The 24,715-nt window shown below is 50.8% G+C and overlaps 1 protein-coding gene across 2 annotated transcripts in view; it reads left to right on the top strand.

Moving 5' to 3' along the window:
• Positions 1–23,286, top strand: part of KDM4A (lysine demethylase 4A) — a 40,357-nt gene extending 17,071 nt beyond the window's left edge. For both annotated transcript variants that reach the window (XM_068966450.1, XM_068966451.1), the window contains exons 12-22: positions 5,333–5,453; positions 8,511–8,692; positions 10,166–10,373; positions 10,822–10,898; positions 11,560–11,615; positions 14,125–14,233; positions 14,559–14,744; positions 17,835–18,005; positions 21,637–21,756; positions 22,054–22,146; positions 22,289–23,286. In XM_068966450.1, the coding sequence (XP_068822551.1) occupies positions 5,333–5,453; positions 8,511–8,692; positions 10,166–10,373; positions 10,822–10,898; positions 11,560–11,615; positions 14,125–14,233; positions 14,559–14,744; positions 17,835–18,005; positions 21,637–21,756; positions 22,054–22,146; positions 22,289–22,429 (1,464 nt within the window). In that variant the 3' untranslated portion in view covers positions 22,430–23,286. The remainder of the gene's footprint in view (positions 1–5,332; positions 5,454–8,510; positions 8,693–10,165; positions 10,374–10,821; positions 10,899–11,559; positions 11,616–14,124; positions 14,234–14,558; positions 14,745–17,834; positions 18,006–21,636; positions 21,757–22,053; positions 22,147–22,288) is intronic.
• Positions 23,287–24,715: the final 1,429 nt, after the last annotated feature.

Here is a 24,715-nt window from a genome sequence, read left to right as displayed (position 1 = left end):
TTAGCTTTGCATTGATGTTTCGGAAGATCATCTTGGAAGCGATATAAAGGTTTTTTGGGGAAGAAGGAGGCATAATTAGAAACAGGAGAGATTCTCTTGAAGGTGGGATTACGGATGATTTTCACTTCCTGCGTTTATGAATTGTTTGAATACTTTTTATGAATACCATGTGATTTTTATAGTTAAATACTTGAGGACAGGAGGGAAAAAAGGTTTGCAATATGGAAATCAGTTTGGAACCTGCTTCTTAATCTGAGAGACGGTAAGGACCTGAGCTGTGTGGTGGGGGTTGGGGGTCTGGGGCTGCTGCTTGGAAGGTAGGAGTGGGAGGGCACCATGCGGCGACCTGGAATTCCGGCTTGTGTTACTTACTGGATGGACGGGGGTGAGTCGGTGGCGGGGGAAAGTCACAGGAAAAGTGAAGGGGAATTTGAGTGTGGCTCGGACGTGAGTTCAGCCTTGGGCATGCTAAGTGCCACCTGCTTGTGCGGCAGGCTGTGGAGATGTGCATACACACACCCGAGATGGGTAGACTGGGGAATCCTCTCCACCTGGAGGGTGTCGGTGGGTGTGGAAGAGCTCCCTGGCGGGGCGTGTAGAGCAGTTTTCGCATTGTGGGTAGAGGTGGAAGGCCCAGGCAGGAGAAGGACAATGAGAAGAGAGAGCTAGAGGTTTGGAGAACTAGGAGAGGGTCATGTGTGCAGAGCCAGGGAGGAGAGCACGGAAGACAGTGGCAGCCCACCGAGTGGGCCTGTGTTGACGAGGGGGTGATGGAAGATAATGGGGGTGCTCTGAGAGGTGTGGTTTCCAGCAGAGGCAGGAGACGAGGGGATGGCTGCAAGAGGGTTTTTCATTGTAATATATGCATGACATAAAATGCCATTCTGCTGTTTCTTAGTGCCTCACACTGCTGTCCTGCTGGCACCAGGCTTTGGAGGGGGGAAGAGGCCATTTGTCTTTTAACAGTTGCCTGCTTATGGGGACGCAGCCCTTTTCACAAGCCACTAGTCCTGGGAGCCTTCCGTTGCTTCCCAGCTGCTTCCCTGCCTCCTTTAGCCCCTCTAGCACTTTGCTCCTTGTCTGTGATACTGTCTTGGTCTCAGTGCGGTTGTCCCAGGCTGGTGAAGGTGCCCTGCTAGGAGCCGCCTTCAGCCTTGCCTCTTGAGGCATCGACGTGGTCCCCAGGGCTTAGCCCAGGAGCCTCTGTAAACGGGTGGAATGAAGGGAGGTGTAGCCCCAGTTAGAAACTGACATGAGGGCTGATTCACTGGGCAGAATGGCGGACTGGCAGTCAAGGTTTGGGCAGAAGCTGAGACACTTCTCCCCTCTCTGGAGAGGTCCAAGAGCGTTCTGGCTATATTTGGAAACAGCTGGGTTGTGAAGAACACCCTGGTGGGCTCCCTCCCCATGCTCTAAGTATCCCTCAAGGTGTTATCTGGACCGCTTGTCGTCAGTTTATGTGCCGCCTCTTGTATCAGGGGCCTTGGGGAAAGGGCCCCGGGTGACTGACTGCTGAGTCCCCACCACCTGAGTCTTTGCACAGTGACGAGCCTGCTGCAGAAGTTCTTGTCAGTTCAGGCTGCTTTGAAAAAGTGAGTTCCCCGAAGAAGGAGAGAGAACACTTGGTTCTTCTCCATACAGAACCAGCTCCATCAGGAACATTGACCTTGACCTGGTTGCTCACAGGAAGGGGTAAAGGAACTCTGGGAGCCTGGAGCTCCAGCCCTCTTGCCAGCAGGGCCTGGGAGACCCGGCATGCTCTCCGGCCCTATCCTCACCAAGGGCTCCGGGCACAGTGCTCTTCACCCGCTCTTGTTACTGGGTTGCCACCGGCCCTGGCTCACGTGGTTAATTGGTTGAAACAGGGTTTGAGCCCAGTTCTTTTCTATTAAATCTTACGGGCGTTTAGAAATTGGAGTACATTGCAGGGAAAGGCAGGACCAGGAAGAGTATTTAGCCAGAGGAGATGAAATTGTGGAAGGATGTTCAATATGGATAGATGCGACTGCTTTGGTCAGAGGCAGAGTGATGCAGCAGGAAGGGCAGTTTTAGACTCTGGCTGGGTCGTAAGCCCCTTGAGGTTAGAGGTCACGTCTCACCGTCTCTGCATCGCCCACCAACAGGCATGGTCCTCTGGGCGCATCTCCTGAGTGTGCAGTAGGCAGTTTGGTTAAAGAGGTGTGGACAGAGGCAGCCTCCTTTCCCCAAGCCGCCTTCTGGTGTTCTTGGTCCTGACCCCTCTGCCTCCTCCAGGAGTGAATGAGAGGCGTTTTGCTTGCCTGTAAAATGATTTATCTCCACCTCCTACCCCCATAGGCATTTTCTGTTGCTGCTTTAACAAGGGACACAAATTTAGCATCTTAAATTTACCTTCTTCTGGTTCTTTAGAAGTCTGAAATGGGCCTCATGGTGCTAAAGGCAAGTTGTCCGCCTTCCTTCTTGGGGGCGTCCATTTTCTTGCCCTTTCCAGCTTCCACAGGGCATCCTTATTGCTTATCCCTGACCCTTTCCTTCCACCTTTGAAGGCAGCAACATCGGGCCAAGTCACATCACTTTGACCATGACCTCTGCTACCTTCTTCCATTGTTAAGCAGCATTTGAATACATGGGGCCCACCCAGACGATCCAGGATGGTGGTCATCTGATTAGCAATCTCACAGTTCTTTGTCCTGTTAATCTAATGTATTCACAGGGATTTGGACTGTGCATCTTGGGGGAACAAGCTTCTTCACTAGTAAAACGAGACTCAAAGCCCCTTTCTTAAAATACAATTGAAGGAAATTTCCTTCTCAGCTGTCATCTCATTCGTTCCCTTTATCTTCTTAAAAATCGTGTGATGGCATTCGCTCCCTAGTTCCTTATTGTGTTATCTATTGGAGTTTATCTCTGAAGTACTCCTGGCACCTCCCGGTTGCTGAGTCCCTTGGCCACTGCTCTTCTGTAGTCTGGACTGTGGATTTCCCCCTTGAGGAAACCCCCCTCTCCCCAGCATCTCTTTTCTTCCTCTTCTTTCTCCTGTCCTGGAAGGCATGGTCTCCAGTCAGTTTATCTTCCACTGATCATCTCATTCACTTCATCATTTAAATTCTGAGCTTGATGTCCAGGATTCCCAGATCCACAGCTCTTGCTCTGACTTCCTTTCTGAACTCCCAGGCTGAATTTTTTTTTTGCCCCCTGCTGCTGCTGCTGCTGCTGCTGCTAAGTTGCTTCAGTCGTGTCCTAACTCTGTGCAATCCCATAGACGGCAGCCCACCAGGCTCCCCCGTCCCTGGGATTCTCCAGGCAAGAACACTGGAGTGGGTTGCCATTTGCTTCTCCAGTGCATGAAAGTGAAAAGTGAAAGTGAAATGGCTCAGTTGTGTCTGACTCTTCGCGACCGCAGGGACTGCAGCCTACCAGGCTCCTCCGTCCATGGGATTTTCCAGGCAAAAGTACTGGAGGGGGTTGCCATTGCTTTCTCCTTCTTGCCCCCTGGGTATTTCCAAATGAAGGACTCACAGACGGGGGTTGTGTGTACCGTATGGAGCGCGTTTAAGTTGGCTTGTTACCACTCGCCCCTCATCCACAGGAGCCTTCTTGGTCTCTCACCTTGGACACCCAGGAAGCCCAGGCCGGAAATCCCCACCACTTCTGCTCCCTTTATTTTCACACCTGTGCTTCCTGGTCTTTGCCACACTTTCTAGGCTGTTATCTAAGTAGTCTTCATAGTAGGGGGTGCAAGAAGATTACGGAGGAGCAGGAATCAAATAATGGAACTTTATTTTTAATCTTAATCCTTTCACAGTCTGTTTTAAGGTCTGTATAAGTACATTAGTATGTATAACTCATCAGTAAGTATACACGCATTGGGTGCATATCCCTACATTTTTTATTTTTGTGATTACACTATCAAATAAATTTGGTGGGTATTTCCAGTCTGTTGAGCCAACGAATCCCCCCCTTACGTGGCCTCTTACTCACTTGAAAAATGTGAACCAGAAGCAGGGCTCCTGTGGTCAGAATGGAGGCGGGCCTGGAGCCCCAACCTGTTCACTCTAGTGGCGGCTTTCACGGCACCTTCTTGATGTACATTTTGGAAGGTGCTGCTTTAGATGGAAGGCACTGCTTTGGACTGCTGGTGTAGTTCTGGTCTGATGAAGTCTGTGATAGTCTTCGTCTCACTTCTCCACATCATCGCACGCCGCTGTGAGCATCATTGCTTATGTCGAGCTAGGGAGGACACCCTAGGGGTCATGTTTTTTCACACCTACCTTCTCCCGGCAGGCCTTCAGACTCAGTAGGTCTTGGTAAATGTTTGTTAAATCAGTGGGCAAATAGACACTCAATTTATGTTTGAAAGAGTGGGCTGTCTGCTGTGACCTGCTCAGCATTTGTCTTTTTCTTGACATTTTCAAGTGTCACCCCTACGTCCTGGGGCTCTGGGTAGTGGCACATGGAGTCTGCAGGTCCAGTGTCCCTTCTCTGAGGGGCCACTGCGATGCTGCCCTTCCTCTGCAGCACTCTAAAGCACTGGTTTCTGTCACAGTTACAGAGTGGGCCTCTTCCAGGCCTCAGTTCCTCGTTCAATAGGTTTTGCCATAACCCATGTCTCCTAAAGTCAGTACAACCAAGTTTTAAACATGTCGATTAGAAGGAAACTCTGATGTGGTATTACTGATTCAGTCCTTATACCTTAAACCTACTCACATTTGCTCTGACATTGTGTAAATGCAACATTAAACCAGCCTTTCTCCCTGCAGCCAGGCCAGGGTTTCAGAGGCATGCTTTGTCCTGGCTGGTGTTCTCTGGAGAAGAGGAACAGATAGTGTCAGCTAGAGCTGAGGTCTTGAAGATGCAGGGGAAGTGGCCTGTTTTCTTTTGAATGGGTCAGCTCCTCCTCTCTGCTTTGCATGTGCTGGGGCCTTTCAAACCTAGACGGCCCAGGTGCCCAGCACTTTATAACAGCTGCTGCTGGCCTTCTTGTCCAAGGAACAGGACCTCCAGTGCTCGTCTGGGCTCTTAGACACAGCATCATGTCAGTGAGCTTAAGGGAGGGGCGCGGTTCTTTAGCTCTGGAGCAGGTTTGTTTTAGGTACATTTGTTTCAGCCTGTTTCTGAGACCCACACTTACTAAATCCAAAAATGGTTTACACAATCCTAGTTTAGGCTGATTTGCATGACACTTGTCACTTTAGCTTTTTCTGAGACAGGTGTTTTCCATGTTTGGTTTTATATTTGTTTCTTTGAGTCTCTCTGCCCTGCTACTTCCCTTGGTTTCCACTGTAAGACTGACTTCTGCTGTGTCCCCAAGTGGTGGGAAGGCCAACTTGATTTCTTCTTGTGGTTTGCCCAGGTTGCGGATGAATATATGTTTTCCCTGGAAGAGAGTAAGAAGTCCAAGGGCCGCCGTCAGCCCTTAAGCAAGCTCCCGCGCCACCACCCGCTCGTGCTGCAGGACTGCGTCAGCGATGATGGTAAGTGGTGGTTTCACTTATCTCCAGAGGAAAGGCTCTCAGCACATCAGGACCTCCTCCAAGACCTCGGGAAGCCACGCGGAGGGCTGGGGTGGACCTGTGGCTTAGCAGTTCCCCCCAGGTATTCCGTGCAGAGGGTCGGATTTCAGGGTATCAGACTTATTCTCAGATTTCGGTATAGGTTCGAGTGTCTTGGAATTTGCCGATTGTGGGATTATAACATGCAGATTCTTCCTTCGCTTCTCTAAGGAGGGTGTGGCTGACTGTTCAGGGGAGCAGGTTCTGTCACTGATGCCAAGGGCCCTGTGCTGGATGTGTGGCGACAAAGATTAAGCTAAGATATGTCCATGCCCTCAGGAAGCCCACGGGGTAGCTGACTGATCTAAAGGGAAGAGGTGGTGGTCCAGGCGGAGGGGACAGTGTGAGTCACCGAGTAACCTTGGCGTGAAGACAGGCAGGGAGGTATATTCAGAGGAGCCAGCCCACTGTGACTGGGTTTCCAGAGCCAGGCCAGGGCGTGGAGGAGGAGGAGGAATGAAGAGGTTGTGAGCCAGAGTGAGGAATTTGCCTGAGCCCTGGAAGTGTTTCCCCAGAGGAGGGGCTTGGTCTGATTTGCATTAGAAAGATTGTTCCTAATGATTGTGTCTTAGAAGGAGCAGAGGGCTTCTGTCACAGCCTCTGTGAGGTCCAGGGGTCTGAACTAGGAATATGGAGGGGACATGGTGACCCCGTGGGGAGGATAGAGCCTGCGGGTTGGACCTGGCGCTGTGAGGTTGGTGGGACCGGGAAGCCTGAGCTGAGTGCCTCCCTAGGTTCTAGTGTTGGCTGGGTTTGGACACTGTGATCAGTGTCTGCAGAAGATGTAGACCCTGGGGGGTGGAGAGAGTATTTATATCTTTATTAAAGGGGGCCACTCAGGGAGGGGGTGCAGAGGCTGGGGTTGGGAGGACTGAGGAAGAAGAGGCTGTGAAGGAGACAGGGGCGTAGGCAGGGATGCATGTGGAGACTTGGAACTCAGAGCGTGATAGCCATCAGTACAGCGTGGCCTCCTGCCTGGAGCTGGCAGACCCTCCGAGGCCCGCAGTGACTAGGCCCCTTGTTACTGTTGCCTGGCGCCCCATCCTTCCCGGTCCTGTCCTTGCCCACGCCCAGGGCTGGGTGGGAAGGCCCAGAGGCTCCCTAGTCAGCCCTTCCCCCTGCTCCACAAGCCTCACGTTCCCTCTCTGATGTAATGTTGATGCCCACCTCTGCTGTTCTCCTTTGATAGAGGATCATGATGAGCTGGGTGGGGAAAGCCTCTTGAGACCACAATTCAGTCTCAGAAGTCCTCTGTGGTCTTCCTCCAGCCCTGGTGGGGGCTTCAGGACCTCCAGGTCAGCAACAGCCTCCCTTCTGATTTTTCCCCAGTGCGCTAAAGCAGTGCAGACTAAAGAAAGCTGGGAAAGCTGGAAAAGCTGTAAAGATAACTCCACAAAGAGGACCACTCTGAACATTTCAGTGTGTCCTGACTGTCCTAGTCAGGTGTTAAATTATGTCCACGTATGTCTTTTTCTGATAATGTGAATGAGATCATAATATATGCCTCTCTAACTTTTTGTTTGAAAAACTTTAAATGTAGATAAGTTGAAGGAGTAAGAACACTGTGTGTTGCCATAATTGCTTTGTCCCTCCTTGTACGTTGTTTGGGCTCCCCGGGCGGCGCTAGTGGTAAAGAACCCATCTGCCAGTGCAGGAGCCGCAAGAGACGTGGGTTTGATCCCTGGGTCAGGAAGATCCCCTGGAGGAGGGCATGGCAACCCACTCCAGTATTCTTGCCTGGAGAGAATTCCTTGGACAGAGGAGCCAGGTGGGCTATAGTCCACAGACTCACAAAGAGTCGGACACAGCTGAAGCGACTTCCCACACATGCATGCATTGTTCACCTATGAGCATACATATCTGCTGTGTCATTTGAAAGTGAGATGTAATTATCTAGTCTTTTCATTTAAAGTGAACCAACTGGCATCTTCTACATAGGATCGTCTCCTCTGTAAACACTTGACCTCTGAAAGTCAGGAGTAACTTCATGATATCCTCTGATTCTCAGTCCATAGCCGTCTTTCCCTGCTCATCCTGAAAATGTGTTATTTCCTCTGAACCAGTATGAACCAAACTAGGGTCATACATTGCATTTAGAAGCTTCTTCGGTCTCTTGGTCTCGCACACCCTTCTCTCTTCTAAAACTTTTTTTTTTTAATTGAGGCCTTTAGGGAAGCACATAGGGAGTGCCTAAACTGTACAGCCTAATGAGGTTTTATCTGTGTAAGCTGTGAAATTTTGGTTCCTGTAGTTTTCACTAAACTAGACTTTTTCATCGTTTGTTAAGTATTCACAAGTAGAGTTGCCTCTTGGCCACTTTTGGTTGTGTAAGCATAGCAAGTGTGTGTGTGGTCCTTTTTCTCTGGTGATTGTGAGCGGTCTGTTTGTTTCTCTGTTCCTGTCTCCATCACTCTTGTTCTGACTAGGATATGGAAAACACATGTGCTTGGATTTGGGCACCATGTCTCCTGTTTAGGCCTGATTGATGGAGCTTGTAGGGGTTGATTTTAACTGCAGTCCATTATGGTCCCCTTCACTGAGATCACACGCATGGCAGCTGCCAGATCCCTTTGGATTAAACTCGATTGAAGGTGGAGGAAATAAGTGTCTGTTTGCACTGAGCTTGAGTTGCAAGGAATAAACAGATAACTGGGTAGCTTGTCTCATATGTTCCAGAGCTTTCCTTAGGCTGCTCAACATAGGTCTCCAGGGTCTCTTGGAAGGCAGTCCTGGCTGGAAAGAAGTGAGGAGGTCATTGGAGGAGTTGTAGCCACAGATTGCAGGGCTCCTCACAACACCATCCAAATACTCACGGAGTCCTTTGAAAATCACCTTTGCCCTTCACCTTTGTTCTCAGGTTAGCCCTGACCCGGAACCGGAAGGTCCCAGCTTGAGCTGAGCTCATCGGCTCTCCAGGCAGAGCCACAGGGCAAGGCTGGTGCTGCCTGCCTGACTCAACACCTCTGCTTCCTCCTCTAGAGCTACCAGAACAGCTGACCCCCGAGGAGGAGGCTGAGGAGACAGAGGCCTGGGCCAAGCCCCTGAGCCAGCTCTGGCAGAACCGACCTCCAAATTTTGAGGCTGAGAAAGAGTTCAACGAGGCCATGGCCCAGCAGGCCCCTCATTGCGCCGTCTGCATGATCTTTCAGACTTACCATCAGGTAAGCCCTCGTATCCCCTCTGTTTACCCAGTGCCAGCACTCAGGAAAGCTAGCTTTAATGGTGGGTGCATACTTTGGGAAGGGTGTGTTTTTGCCCCATCCGCCTGCTGGATGGAAAGGCTTCACCAGGCAGATAAGCATGAGGGTTTCACTTGAAAATGCTCTGGGGAAGAGCAGAAGGAGTGGCTTGGGCTCTGGGGGATTCCCAGCTCCCTTTGGCACTCACACTGTTTGCTGAGGAATCTGTTCTTTCTAGTAAGTGATGATTCCTTCTAGGTGGTTTGTCGTCCTGGCCAGTCTGGAGAGCTGGGGATTCTTTAAATCAGGTCCTCCAGCGTTGTCTCTTTTCTTCCTTGCCCATCGCCACTGTGGATGTTGGCAGCAATGGAAAGGCACTTGGGAGGGGCAGGAGCAGGGGCTTTGCAGGAGGAAGAGGGATGGGAAAGCACCCTGGCTGAGCCTAGCCATGCCCCTCCCACTCATGGGGCATTTGATGCCTCCACCGTCATGGGTCTTTTTGAGTCTAGCTTTTGGAGGCCAAGAGGGCACCCACAGCAGCCTGTGCCAGAGGACCAGCTCAGTCTCAGCTGGGACCAACATAGGGCAGCACATAGGGAACCAGTCCCCTGTGCTAGTTAGAGTGGCGTGGCTGTCCCTGAGCCTGGCAGCGGCCCCAGGTTCATGTTTGCCAAAGGATAAAACTTCAGGCCAATGTACTTTGAGTTAGTAACTCATTCTTTCTTTCTAGTGACCAAAAAGCGAGCCCAAAAGTTCACTACGTGTCCTTGACTGGGCAGGAAGCAGGCAGATGGCCTGGCTGTTCATCTGTCGAGTGGGGCTCAGCGTTCCATGAATGGCACAGGCTTGGGGTTGATATGTTTCTGGGCCCCGTCTTTGGAACAGGGGGTGAATGTGCCATCCAGCGGCAGAGCCCACAGATCCTCGCAGTCAGGCTCTTTGCCAAGGGAAGGACATGGACACAGTGTTCTTCCCCAAGGGGCCCCAAGCCAGGAACAGCACGTGGGGCTCCAGCCATGTGACAGAGCTGCAGCTCAGGTGACTGCTGACATGGCCTCGAGAAGAATCCGTGCTGGCCCGCGGGAGCACCTGTCCTGCGGCCTCTCCCTGGGGTGGGTACCGTGCCATGCAGCACAGAGGGAGGCCCCCAGGAACAGCCTCGCCCGCCTCTCAGTGCGTTTTATTACCGTCTGGTTGGGAAAGATTGAAGTCCCAGTTGCCTCTTACCTCTCTTCCTCTTCCTGGTTGTCCCTGGGGGCCTTTGTTTGATGCTGCTGTGAGAAATTGAATTTGAGTCATTAGAGGTAACTTCAATTAGCAGCTCTGGGATAATGGCTGTGCACCTGGGAGCCATAGCCGGCCCATCAGGAAGAGAGCAGCTTTCTGCTGACAGAGCAGGTGGGGAGTGCAGGACACAGGCCGGGTCCCTGACGTGTGCGCTTGCTCCCCTCTTAGGTGGAGTTTGGAGGTTTTGGTCAGAGCTGCGGCAGCGCTCCAGATTTGGCCCCCCAGATACAAAGGACCAAGCCATTGATTCCAGAAATGTGCTTCACCTCGACTGGCTGCACCTCGACGGACATCAACCTGTCCACCCCTTACCTGGAGGAGGACGGCACCAGCCTCCTGGTGTCCTGCAAGAAGTGCAGTGTCCGGGTCCACGCCAGTGAGTGCCTCACCTCTTCTCTGCATCTGGTCCCAGGGCAAGGGCATCTGACCAAGTCCTCCCACCTCTCAGTCTCCCCACAGCCTCCCACTTCTCCCTCCCGCCACCCCCCCAGTGCAAAGATTGCTTATGTGTTGTTGGAGTGGTCAGATCGGGTCTGTGACTTGGGTCTGTGCTCGTACTGTCCACCCTGGGCTGTCCCCCTGGTTGCAGATACGTGGAGGGGACTAGTCCCTGCCGCTCACTGGGTGTTGGTACCAGTGAATCTGGTTTCTGATTTTTTGAGACTTTGGTCCATACTGTATGGCTGATTTGTGGGGGCCGTGGCGCTAGAATTCAGGGGTCTCTGTAAGATTTGCTTGTCGCTTTGGGAAAGGTATTTGGAGAGGAGCAGCAGGTCTGCCTTCTGGCTCTGGGTTTAATTTGCTCACCTCGGTATCCCCGTTAGGTTGCTACGGGGTACCCCCTGCAAAGGCTTCTGAAGACTGGATGTGTTCTCGGTGTTCAGCGAATGCCCTGGAAGAGGTGAGTGCATCCATGCTGTCGCTATCTCCCCATGAGACGCGCTTGCCCAAGGCCACTCTGCTTCACGTGGACTGTGCCCCCGCGGTCTGAGCAAGACCCGGTACACTGTGATGTGCGAGTGTTGTCAGAATAAACCCCCCTGCTGTGAGAGCATTTGCTGCCTATCTGCAGCGGGGCCCGATGGCGTCTGGAAGCTGTTTGCTCCAATGTGTCAGGACCAAATAGAGGTCCTCTGGTGAACAGACTACTGCCCCCTGTAAAGAATTGAGCCATCAGGTCAGAGCATCAGAACAGGGCTCAGATGTTCATTTTGTGGCTTTCTCTTTATTCTCCACTCCTCTCTGGAACCTGGCAATACCCGCATAGGAGGCAGGCAGAGCCCTGTAATGCCCGCAGCTTGAGCAGGGTATCATTCATGACTTTACTTTCAGCTGTTACCTGGGAAGACAGTTAGGTTAAGTCAGGCGAATAATTGGTGCACTTGAGCCCCGAGTGGCCTCCCTGCCTTCCTGCAGGGGAGTCCTGGTTCCGGGGGCTGTGCAGGTGAGGCCTCCCATGCTTTCTCATGTGAAGGCTACAGTTGCCCGAAGGAGGTCACGAGAACAGATTGGATGTTAATAATTCGGTGGTGACCACTCCTCCTCCCCCCTCTTCTTGGCAGGACTGCTGTTTGTGCTCGTTACGAGGAGGAGCCCTGCAGAGAGCCAACGACGACAGGTGAGTTTGCTGAGCCCTGAAGCCGCGTGCAGGCGCGCTGCCAGGGTAGGGGCTGTCATCCACATGACTGATGATGACTTGGGAAGCACACTGTTTGGGGCTGAAATAGCATCTCCAAGACTAATTTTAAACATGGGAAGCCAGGTAGTCCAGAGCTTCCCCTCAGAGTCAGCCTTGTAAGTTACATCTTTCTGGAGAAGCTAAGATGGACTCACGAGGGTGTGAAGACCCTGTGAAGATGATGCCGGGGCTTCATGGTGGATGGGGGGACCTGACGGGTTAGATGTGGGGCTGGTGCAGAGGTGGCCGTGGCTGTGGGCTGTGAGCCCTTCCCAAAGCAGACTCCCTGGCTGTTGGGAGTGAGGGCGCATGTCTTTCAGGAGGGCGTTGGGACGTTGGGGAAGCCCAGCTACGCCTACCCACTCGTCAGCCAAACTCACAGAGGGTTCTGTTCCTCGGCCTGGAGCTGGGCTTCTCCGCTGCCAGCAGGTCACTTTCACTGAGCTGAATATTTTAAGTCTTTATTGAATTTGTTGCAATGTTGCTTCTGTCTTTTTGTTTTGGTTCTTTTGACTGCTGGTCATGTGGGATCTTAGTGGGGTCTTAGCTCCCCATCCAGGGATCAGACCCACACCCCCTTGCATTGGAAGGCGAAGTCTTAACCGTAGGACCACTGGGGAAGTTCCATGAGCCGAGCTTTTGTGCTTGGTCTCGGCTTAGTGGTTCTGGGGTAGAAATGTCAGATGAATGAGGTTTTTGCTGTGAGGCCTGGCTGCCTAGGGGAGAGTACTCAGAGGTTGATGGGGAAACAGCAGGGAGGACCCTGCTTCCAGCTGAATGAAATCCTTGGCGCACAAGGAACTTGGCGCACACACCACCAAGCCTCTTGCCTCACAGGCATCCCCTTCATGCTGCTCTGCTCGCTGCTTCCACTGCTCTAGAGCACTTGCTGCCCTGACTGGAGGTCACTGTGTTCCTCATAGTTGCCAGAGAGTGCTGTTTAAGTCCTTTTCTTGGAGTGGAAATGGCTGTGCTTGCACCTCCCACCTTCACCATATAATCCTTGGTCTGCCCTGCAGAGCCGTGCGGAAGCAGCCCTGTCCCCACCCACACACTGCAGGTGGCCCCACGTGGCCCCTGCACTGTCTTGTATGTAGGTTTTCACCTGGCCTGATTCTGAGAGCACTCAGCACCTTAGTGGAGCCCATCTAGGTGTGTGTTAGTTTCTCCAGAGGTCCCGAACTTTAATTCTCTAAGGATGTCATTGAACACATCTCTCAGAGTAAATGGGGCTGGAAGGGAGCAGAAGGGAGAGGTCATTTTGGCCCTGGGAAAGGTTAGGGCAAAGGCGTGGAGGGGAGGGCTGGGCTTACTGGCAGATTGGGGCCCATTTGGAGATATTTTGAGGAAGCGCCCAGGTTCTCCAATTAAAGAGATCTGTAGGGAGTTCTCTAATTTATGCTCACTTCCTAAACCATGCCGTACCCCCAGTTCGCTGTGGCTCTGTTTATTTAGCAACAGGCTGTGAGTGAGTGGTGTAAGCAGTGTGACGCTGTGCTGACCTGGGACTGTGTGGTGGGGACCTTTTCCCACTTAGTGTGGGAGACACTTCTGGTCGTTTCTCTCTGGGTCTCAGGACCTTGCTGGGAAGTTCAGGGGTCACAGTGGGGGAGGGAGGAAGCACCACAGGCAGGCCCGCATCAGAAGAGGCCAGGCTCTTCAAAAGCGGCGGTTGAGTTTTTGTTCTGTGTATCTTTTCGTCCAGAATTTGCCCCAGCCCTGCATGTGCACATTTATTTTTAGTCCCGTACAGTTCCTTTGTATTTTGTTGCTTGAGGAGAAATTTGTCCAGGTGGGAGCATTGCAGCATTGTGGCAGAGGGGCCCAGGTCCCAGTCTGTCTCGTTCCCCTTGCCCTCCACCCCCACCTCTATACTCTTAATCTGAGGGGTCAAAGATCTTTTCTTCTGAAGCTTCTTGTGTTGGACAGGGGCTACAGACCATTGCCTACACCTCGCTGACTGTTAAGGACCTGTAGGGACCTGGGCCACTCTCTCCCAGAATGGGTTGAACTCTTTGAGCCATCCTGAAGCATTACTTCGAACTGTTGGAACCTAGAAGACACAAACTTAACCAAAAGGTTAAACAAACAGGGCTAAAAAGGAGAACCACGATAGCCATTTAGCCATTTGAAGAGCCCGGAGCCAAACCAGGGTGTTGGGAACAAAAGCGGGTGCTGACAGGCACCCTGCAGTCAGCACCATCAGAGGGGTGGGCACACCGTCTACCCCTCTGGCCTGACCCTGAGACACACGTTACTCTCATCCTGTAAGTCACAAGCTTGCCTCCCCACCCTGTAGGGAGCAGGCAAGCAAGGGAACTTGTTTTTTGTTCTTGCTCCCCCTTGCTACAGCTGGGCCCCAATAAGCCTTGCCTGGGGGGGGGAAACCAAAAACAAAGAGAAAGCCATAGGGCCTGGGGGGACTGAAGTGGCCTTTGCCTTTTGGCAGATGGGTCCATGTCTCATGTGCGGTGGCGATTCTGGAAGCAAGATTTGTCAACATTGCAGAAAGAAGTCCAGTGGATGTGAGCAAAATTCCCCTGCCCCGCTTCAAACTGGTAAGGAGAGAGAGGGGGGCATGTGACTGTACATCCTTTCTGTTTCCAAGGCTCTGGGTAGAGGGGAACATAACACTTAGGAGGGCATCCCCTGGCTGGCCTTCTGCCCCTTGGTTTTGGTCGTGACTTAACAGTTCTCACCCTCTGGTTAAAACTACTTAATGAGGATGTCTGTGATCAGATACGAGATTAACAGAGGGTGTATGCACCCTTGTGTTTTGGGAAGCAGGTGGGCTCTTGCGTGTATGGTTCTGTGCATTTGGGGAGCAGCAGAGGCGGCCATCCCAGTTCCTTTACTCACTGGCCTACTTCCCCCGTGTTGTAGAAATGTGTCTTCTGTAAGAAACGGAGGAAAAGAACCGCCGGCTGCTGTGTGCAGTGTTCTCACGGCCGTTGCCCAACTGCCTTCCACGTGAGCTGCGCTCAGGCTGCAGGCGTGATGATGCAGCCAGACGACTGGCCTTTCGTTGTCTTTATCACCTGCTTCCGGCACAAGATCCCTAATTTGGAGGTGAGGGGGCTGCCATTCTGGAATCCGCTTGACCGTTTTTTCCTGAGTCATTTTCTCTGCAGGCTGTTCATTTGTTGTGTCAGCAAGTTATTTCCTCAAGCACTGTGCTTCTCGGAAATGCTAAGGAGTGTGGGATTAGGAGGTGGCCCCTGCCCCTCTGCTTCCTGCCCTGTATGTCCTGTCCTGGTATCAACTGCCTTGTGGTTGATTCCTTGTTTGCCTCTCCTCCTGGACAAACTCCTTGAGGGTCCGTGTCTTGTTAATCTGGGTGTCAGGGACGTTGCAGAAGCTCTGTAAATATCATGAACTTATGGGAAGAGTAGTACACCATGAGCCCTACATGGCACTGATATTCTTTAAATAGTGAAGCTTAATGAAAGCTGCATGGAAAGGTTTGGATTAAAGGTGGCATTGATGTGGGTCTTAAATAATAAAGGGGAATTGTGAGCAGGATGCGGTTCAAGTCTTCAGAAACAGAATGAGCGAGCCTCAGGAGGAGGAACGTGTAAGACTGGTTCTGGGAACCTGGTGGGGGGTGGTACTGGAAAGGCAGGCAGTGCCAGAGGAGGAAGGCCCTGGGCTGCCACGCTCAGTTAGGAGTCTGCCTTTCTTCCATTAGGAGAGGGGAACTTCTCCAGTGTTGTGACTTCGAGCTATATTTTTTAAAACTGTTCTGGTTTGAAGAAAAGTTTGAAGGAATAAGAATTTGAGGCCAGGAGACCAGTTAGCCTAGGTGAGAAGTTGAGGTCTGAAGTGGGAACACAGAGGCAGAGCTTTAGGATCACAGCCAGCGCTGGATCCCACAGTGGGTGGAACTGATGGGGTCTTTTGACTGCCATGGGGCGAGGAAGGGGGAAGTGAGCAAGTGTGGATTCAAGATGACTTGGGCTACTTCCTTAAAGATGGAAGGGATGCTCATACGGTATTAATTGCGTTCAGGAGCTGAGATGGGCCAGGGCTGTTTTGTAGGGGAAAGCGGGGGAGATAGAAAATGAGGGAAGGACCTGTAGACTTTGATATTGCTGGAACATTCTGGCTGAGGTACCAGGAGGCAGTTGGAGTCACTGGATGAAAATTTGGATATTATCAGCATTTAACAGGATAGTTAAAGCTAATTCCTATTAGAAACTGGGCTCTGGAGATTCCTAATAGAAGGAGCAGATGGTAGAGCAGGAAGCAGGGAAAGCAGCTGAGAAGCAGAGAGAGACATGGAGAGAAGCAGAGCAGCAGGGGGCTCAGGAGGGCCTCGTGCTGTCGGGGTGGCGGTGCTGTGTGCACCCCACCTGGGGGCTCCAGGGGCAGTCAGGTCAGGAGCCAGAGTGCCTCCCGTGAGCTGCAGTCTAGTGGAGGGGATACCCATGAAGACTTGTCAGCAGTGGTAAGGAGCAGTCATAAAAGGAAGGACACGATAGAGCGCCAGCCCAGAGGACACACTGCGCCCTTACCATTTGGCTCTGGGAAAGGCCTTGGCTGGCTGGCTCGCTCTTCCTCTCCTTTAGTTACTTATTTGGCTGCCTTGGGTCTTAGTTGCAGGACGTGATTTTCCTTGTTCGTTCCGGCCCAGACTCGGGAGCGGTGGCACGTGCAGGCTCAGTAGTTGTGCCTCGCAGGCTTAGTTGCTCTGCGGTGTATGGCATGCTTAGTTCCCTGAGCAGGGATCGAATCCACATCCCGTGCACTGCAACGTAGATTCTTAACCACTGGGCCACCAGGGAAGTCCCTGGGTCCTCCGTTTTTGTAAAGATGTTCTACTGAGCGCAAGAGGTGGTTGGGGGTGGGTTGGGAACTTAGGAAGAAGGGAAAATAGTCAATACAAGAATGAGGAATGAAAGCCTGAGGTACATTTTGGTGAGGGGGTAGGAGTTTTTTGTTGGAACAGGATTGTGATGTGGTGGTGATCATTATCCCCCCGGCCATCCACACACACTCACATTGGCAGCTGTAGATGGCTGGTGCTAAAAGGAAAGGTGGGTACTGCTGAGTATTTCTTTTACTAATTCACTCTTTACCCACGTACTGGGCACGTCTGACACAGTTATTTGTGTTTTGTTTTGTTCTAACTTTATTTATTTTGGTTGGGCAGCTTGTGGGATCTTAGTTCCCTGACCAGGGATTGAACTTAGGCAGCCCTAACCACTGGACAGCGGGGAATTCCCCAGGCGCAGTTTTAGGTGCTGGGAACATACTAGTGAGTGAGATACCAGTGCCTGCCTTCCTGCTGCATTTCCTGTGGTTGAAAGACGTGTGGAAACAAGTGAACATGCGACGTAAGAGTAAAGCTGGATACAGGAATGGAAGAGGAGGTAGTAAGCAGTGTTGTCCCTGAGTTGACTCTTGGATGTGAGGGAGCCAGTGTGCAGAGAACTGGGGAAGAACCTTTCAGGAAGGGAACAGAGGTGCAGAGACCTTGAGGTGGGAACGTGCTTGGCACGAGTGCTCAGGACAGCAGGGAGGCCAGCGTGGCTGGAGCGCAGAGCTCAGGCCGCTTAGGGAGGCGCGGTTGGACACGAGGCTACCAGATACTCTGTGATCTCATTTGCATCAGGGGCAAGTTCAGAATGGGAAGAAGGGTGATATGAGGGCCCCAGAGGCGGCAGAGTCCTTGTAATGAGGAGCTGTGTGTCACAGACAGCTGAGGACATCCAGGGAAGCTCAGTCTTTGTGCTCTGACCCTGAGGGTAGAGCTGGTGGTAAGGTCTGTGTGCAGTATCATGTGGGGGCCCCGGGCCTGCTGCCTGCCCACTTTGATGTGTGTCTGAACTATGTGGATTAGTAGGTGCTGTCTGGCCAGTTCCTCACAATAGGGAAGTCACAAGAGTCTGTTTGGGGAGTTTGGGGTGAGACAGGTTGGTTGGTTGGCATAGGGACCAGTTGTGTACTGTGAATGAGGGAGGAGCTACGTTATGGGGGAAACGTGACACTAGGTTTTCCCATGTCCTAGCCGGGGTGTGGCCATCTGGAAGAACCTATGCCGTTTACCTTTCCATTCTCACTTCTTTCCCTGGTGAAGAGGAGCCAGCTCATCTTGGTCCCCATTTGCTAGGCCTGTCAGCTAAACATGGGCATAACCCAAGCCTCTGTTTTTTCCAGCGTGCCAAGGGGGCCTTGCAGAGCATCACCGCAGGCCAGAAGGTCATTAGCAAGCATAAGAACGGGCGCTTCTACCAGTGTGAGGTGGTAAGGCTCACCACTGAGACCTTCTACGAAGTCAATTTTGATGACGGCTCCTTCAGCGACAATCTCTATCCTGAGGACATAGTGGTAATGTCTGCATGGAGCTTCTTGGGCATTTTGGGATGGGGGTACTTCTAGGTCTGACTAACCATGGGCCCACCTCCCTTTTCTAGCCTGGCCCATGGTGCCATCATTTGGCCCCCAAACAGAAAGAAGTGTTTGTACTGGTCTTTCTATACAAAGAAAATTGTATGCCACTAGGGTACCCTGATTTCTCTAGAAGCTTGTAGGAAGCAGTGCTTTCTGCAGTAGTTTGAAACATGCTTGTATTGCTCAGTCAGTAAAGCATCTGCCTACAATGTGGGAGACCCGGGTTCAATCCCTGGGTCGGGAAGATCCCCTGGAGAAGGAAATGGCAACCCACTCCAGTGCTCTTGCCTGGAAAATCCCATGGATGGAGGATCCTGGTAGGCTACAGTCCATGGGGTTGCAAAGAGTCGGACATGACTAAGCAACTTTGCTTTGCTTACCCTTAACTCATTGGAAAAGACTTGATGCTAGAAAAGATTGAAGGCAAAAGAAGGGAGCGGCAGAGGATGAGATGGTTGGATAGCATCACCAACTCAATGGACATGAATTTGAGCACACTCTGGGAGATAGTGGAGGTCAGAGGAGCCTGGTGGGCCACAGTCCATGGTGTCGCAAAGAGTCAGACACAGCTTAGTGACTGGACAACAACAGCAACAACCCGTGAAGGTGTTCGGATGCGTTGGATGAAGAGCCCAAGCTTTGGAATCAGATCAGTGTGCCAATACCTGCTCAGCAGCTGTGTGATTTCGGGAGAATTATCCAGTCACCTCTTTGCTACCATGCCCTCTGGGTAGATGTGTGGAGTGTGCTTTTGGTTCTTTACAGCTGAAGGCTTTGGAGGTGGAATAGAAGTTGCTGGGAGATGACCCTGGCCTGGCTGTGTTACCAACACCTGAGACACTGGAGCCCCGCCTGGACGTAGTCCTAGGTTTTCTGGCTCAGGACTCAGCACCCGGTTCAGGTTGCCCCTGTTGCTCGTCTCTCTGTCCCCATTCCCCCATCCAGCCCCCAACCTTTTCCCGTTAGACTGAGCACTGGCATAGTGGGATGAAGCCACTTCTTCCTTTAACACGTCCACACACATGAGCAACTTAGCTGCTAAAAATCCACTCATTAGTTGTAAGGCAGAATTCTGTGCATTAACAGTAAAGATGGTGTCAGGTGTGTCTGTGGCAGTAGGCTAGCTATGCTTTGTGATGCTCTTCCAGTCTGGCAGGCACTGGGCTAGGTTCCTGACCCGGGTCTCTATCAGACTCGGGTAATACCAACTCAGAAGCAGGAGGTATCTGTAACTTAAAGAACTCTCAGGACTCTTTTAGACATTACTGAGGACCCTAAAGAGCTTTATGTGGACTATGTCTATTACCCCTCACCTGCCTGTGTTATCAACAAGGCTCATTATTTGCTTATGATTTTCTATTTGCTCATTATTAGTAGAAATTAAAACAGATTGATTTGAAATAGTCCATTGTTTTTAACAACTTGAAGTAAAACAAAAAGTATTAGTATCCATGGGATTTGCCACTTTGCTGCTGCTGCTGCTAAGTCGCTTCAGTCGTGTCCGATTCTGTGCCACCCCATAGACAGCAGCCCACCAGGCTTCCCCGTCCCTGGGATTCTCCAGGCAAGAACACTGGAGTGGGTTGCCATTTCCTTCTCCAATGCGTGAAAGTGAAAAGTGAAAGTGAAGTCGCTCAGTCGTGTCCGACTCTTAGCGACCCCATGGACTGCAGCCTACCAGGCTCCTCCGTCCATGGGATTATAATTTTGCAAACTCCTTTAATGTCACAGCTTCAGTTTGTTGGAATATATTGTTTTGGTTCCAGTGTATGAAGAAAACTCGGTTTCACATAGATATGAAAAAGTGAGTATTTAAATAGCATTCCAGATGATTGTGTTCATTCTACTTTGATACTACAGCAAACCTCAGTGAATAGTAGTTTCTTAACAGTTAGCGGCAGTGTGGGCTCTGAAAGCAACTTGGTGAACATACTTTCTTAAATTCTGTTGGTCTGTCTTACACTGAGAATGGATCTTTCACCCATGGTGAATTTGAACCCTCATCCATGTTGGTGTAATGGGCTATGCAGATCTTTCAGGGATTGTTAAATTTTATTATACAGTACCAAAAGACCACTTTAATTTGTAGCACGAATCTCAGAAAAGTCTTTAAATTTTTAGAGAGCGTCAAGCTCACGGTGGTGATACGACTTTTCTGAAATTATAACTTGTGCTTGAAAACTTAGGTTTTATTACTGGTAGTACCGTCAGTCCGTTTTCCTCGAAATGAAAGGCTCACTTCATTCATTTTCAATATCTCTGCCAGTACCCAAGTCTGAGTAACCTGTTTGTCTTTTTTTTTTTTTTTCCCAAATAAAACTGGTGTTTCATGAAAAAAAGCAGTTACTTCTCACAAAACTCAGTTACCCGGTGCTTTTCCTCAGGACAGCCATCATGCTTCAGTATGCAAAAGAAAATGTCTTCTGAGTACTTACACAAGTGCTTAAAGATTGTGGTTTAACAAAATAATTTTTTCTGCTTTATCAAAGGGACATTGTTATGTGGTTACAGGTTTTTCTCTTTTGTTCCTACATCATGAGTACACAGTGGCTAAGAACGGAGTCACAAGTAGTAGACCTCAGGGTTGTTGCCTTAGTATGTGCTGTGGCGCCAGGACCGCACACTTTCTGGGTGTTACACCATCACTGCAGATGTCAGCACAGTGAAAGAGGCTCATGTTTTATATTATTGTGAAAACTGTCATGCCCTTGCTTGCTCCCTGCTGGTGGCTCAGGAATCTCCCTAAAGTGTGCAGACCATACTTTGAGAACTGCTGCTATTGGAGGGAAAACTGAATATCTGAGAACTTAAGTGATTTATCAAAGATCAGATATTTGACTAGTTAAAACTTCCACCTGAGATTCTTGGTGGGGAAGTGCTTTCTATTTAATTGTTGAATTCATAACACAATATAGTTATTGTGTAACTAGTCAATACTGAGTTGGCAATACAGTATAAAGCCATCTCTATTCAATAAATGAACTGGCAGTAGAACCTTCCTCTTGTCATGAGTGGAAATGGGGAACAGCAGTTAGAATTTTAGATATTTGGTATTTTAGACTCTGTCCCATTCCTGCTCCAAGGTGTATTTTTTGGGCCATGTCGCCAAGCACCTTCTCCCATTTCTACCCATCAGACCTTTGTTTCAGCTGCCATGAGCATGCTCACACACTGACCAAATTATATAACAAGCCGTCTACTGGGAATGCAGCCAGGGTTCCACCCAGCCTTAGGGTGCCCCCTTCTGCAGGGAGTCAAAGTGGTAAAGTTTTTTGCCAAGTCCCATGGCAGGTAGTCTTTTATTACTTTCCTGTTAAGAACTCCTCTCTTAAAATAGTTGAGTACAGTTTGAGGATTTCTTCCTGGCAGAACCCTTAGAACTGTCCCTTAGACAGTTGAAGGAGCATGAGAAAGGTTCTTGATGATGGTCGTTGTCTTCTACATTTATTAAGGTTATTAGAGCTGCTTTTTTTGTCACCTGGAACAGCGGCAGCCAGCAGAGACAGCAGGTAGACTAAGCAGGTCTCTCAAATGGACCTCCCTTTCACCCTTCTTACCATTCCCTCAGAGTCAGGACTGTCTCCAGCTGGGTCCTCCTGCTGAAGGGGAAGTAGTCCAGGTGAGATGGACAGATGGCCAAGTCTATGGAGCCAAGTTTGTGGCCTCTCACCCCATCCAGATGTACCAGGTAACCAAAGGCTTTGCTGGGGATGGGGGGAGGCTGGTGCTTGGTTAGTTCAGTGTTTCCTCTTGAGCCAGAGGCGGGGCAAGTCTTTGCTCTTGGGAGAGGAGAGCTTAAGGTATCGGTTACAACGCTTTTCAGAGCTGGGGCTGCCCTCTGTCCAGTCTGCCGGCTATGGCTTCAGACATGGCAGGCCTTGCTTCAGTGTTCTAAATGCTTCCTGTGTCTGCAGGAAATGGCCACTGCATGGTGGACCAGGGAGCGACAGGATATCTTAGCGTAAGGCCTTTGTTTCCTTGGTAGGTGGAGTTTGAGGATGGCTCACAGCTTGTGGTTAAGAGAGATGACGTGTACACGCTGGATGAAGAGCTTCCCAAGAGAGTCAAGTCTAGACTGGTGAGTGTGTTTTCTGTGTGCCCTTGGTTCCCCTCTGGGAGGGAGGGAACACAGCAAGGACATGACCCTTTGTTTTTTCTTCGGGAGGTGTGGGCATTGGCCACAAAGTGCTCATTTATTTGGCTTGCCTATTCTTCTATAGTCAGTAGCCTCAGACATGCGCTTCAATGAGATTTTCACGGAGAAAGAGGTTAAGCAGGAGAAGAAACGGCAACGAGTCATCAACTCAAGGTACCGGGAAGATTACATCGAGCCTGCACTATACCGGGCCATCATGGAGTAGGTGCTTCCAGCAGCTGAGAGAGTCCCAGTCAACAAGGCGAAAGCACTCTGGGGTTCCACAGCACAGCAGACACTTGGAACTCTGAAGTCTCTAAAGTGAATTGTAAAATGAAAAGGAATGAACTAACCAACCCCATCATCTTCTCACTCTGCCCTCATCGCATTCCGCTGTAGTGCAAGGACGAGCCCTTCTTGGACATGTGGCAGCGGACGATGAGCTCCCAGCTGATGGGCTAAGCACTGGAATGCTATGGCTGCACTGGCCCCAGTCTGCAATGGGTCAACTGTGCCGGCTGGGCTGGTTACCCTGTTCCTGCCTCGGACTTAGCTTCCTAACGATCACCCGCACCAGCTAGGCAGAGGTGCTGGTGCTTGCCCCCCTAGCCCCTTTTGTATTTATGTGTGTGTGGGGGGTGTGTGTGTGTGTCGGTATGTATGTTTGGTCTGGACCAGCTTCTGCCAGCCCCTGGCCTTTACTTTCTTCCTTGCCTATCCAGGGCAACAAAAATGTGAAATTCCGCCCTCAGCTGAGCTGAGTAAGGGCCCTTGGGGGTTGGCTGGAGATGGCTGTGGCATCTGTCTGTCCCTAGAACTGCCTCAAGGGAGTGGTGGCAAAGCTGCAGTGATGAGATGGAGATGCTGAGGAGTTAAGCTAGCTGTCTGCCCTCTCTTGAAGAAGAAGATAGGATAACATGGGTGTGTTTGCCCATTATCACTCCAGGCACAGAGCGCCTGTGGACAGTATTAGAGGGTGTGGGTGGGGAATAATCTGAAGGGAGATCTAATGATGGAAGCAGGCAGAGCCTGGCGAGTGATTCTGTCAACAGAAAATTGCAATCATGCAGGGGCTGGGAGGATTAAGATGAATTGGGGCCACTGGAGGCCAGGGGCAGGTTTAGATATGCCCCTTGGTCTAGGAGTGGGAGGGAGCTGATTTTGGGGGTGGGGGTGGGACTGGAGGGCAACACTGAAGGGGTTAAACAGGTTTTTGCTCCTCATGAATTTGTTTGCCTGGGCCCAGGATAGGAGGGCTTCACACTTATACCCTGTGTATACAAGAATCAGATTTATAATACTCCCCGTTTTTTTGTTACGTATGAACGCTATAAACCAAACTATTTTGAAAACTGGTGCATCACCTTGTCCTTAGCAATAAAATGTGTTGAGCAGAGGATTGGCTGTGTCTGCCCCAAGGAGCCTGATGGCTCAGGGTCAGGCCGGGAGTGTACCTAGAGTCCACAGGCTCTGGAGCAGGGCCATGCATTTTAAGAGGGCTCTTGAAGGCCCTCCTAAAGAGATGGACTCTTTGTCAAGTTCTGGTCCTTTGGCTCTGTGATGGGGACCTGGGGAGAAGAGGCCCTTTGGCCGAGAGCACGTCCTTTTGCTTCTCTTGCCTTAGAGATGGGATGGAAAAGCTAATGGAGGGAGAACCAGACCACTTCCACAACCTGTAGACAGAACTGAGTTTGATCTCTTCTCATCTCAACCCCACTTGCTAACTTCATTGAGCAGATGTGAGTTTATACTAGTGTCTGTTCCATAAAAATTGTAGAATCAGCTTGAAAGAAGGCAGGACATTTTAGGTACTTGAAGAGCAAGAGATTGCCCCCTGTTCCCCTTCCCTTGGGTCCTGAAACCTTTCTGATCTGCCTGTAGTTGGTGAGACACTTCCTGGAGGATGACCCAGTTCCTTTGGCCAGCGGTGGGTTCCTAAGGTCCAGGTGGACAAGGATAGAGCAGCAGCAGAGCAGGGAGGGACTGGTGAATTGGGCACAGCAGAGCTGTTGCAGCTGGTCTAGTTCTTGGCTCTGGCCAGATGTGGGAGAGTCTTGGGTCAGCTCAGCAACTCAGTGCTGCTTTGTGTCCTGGCCTTGGGAGGTGGCTGCCATCTCTGGTGTCTGTGGGGAAAGGAGGAGCAGCAGGTTTCAAAGATTCCTTTCTGTTCTGACAGTCTCCTAGGGCCAAGAAAAGGGAGGTTCTCTTTGTCCAGCACCCAAGGATTCCCAGGGGAGTGGACAGAGCCAGGAATTAATGGATTGGCAAGCCCTGGGAACACACATCTTTGGAGGGAAGGAAACTTTCCCCAGACTTGGCAGGGTCTAGGACCTACCTCTCTCTCGCTGACCTACCATCCCCAGGGTGCTGCAGGACAGGCAGGGAAGTCCCTGGTGTAACCCCAGCAGTTCTTTCTCAACAGCTGATTATTTTTCTAGAAATTTTTGTTTTGGTCGAATGTAATAATCGCTTGGGAAACTTAAAGTTTAAAGAGGTGATGAAACTCAAGTCC

This window comes from Capricornis sumatraensis, chromosome 2 (genome assembly GCF_032405125.1).
Source record: "Capricornis sumatraensis isolate serow.1 chromosome 2, serow.2, whole genome shotgun sequence".
Taxonomy (NCBI): domain Eukaryota; kingdom Metazoa; phylum Chordata; class Mammalia; order Artiodactyla; family Bovidae; genus Capricornis; species Capricornis sumatraensis.
This window is presented reverse-complemented; position numbering and strand designations above follow the sequence as displayed.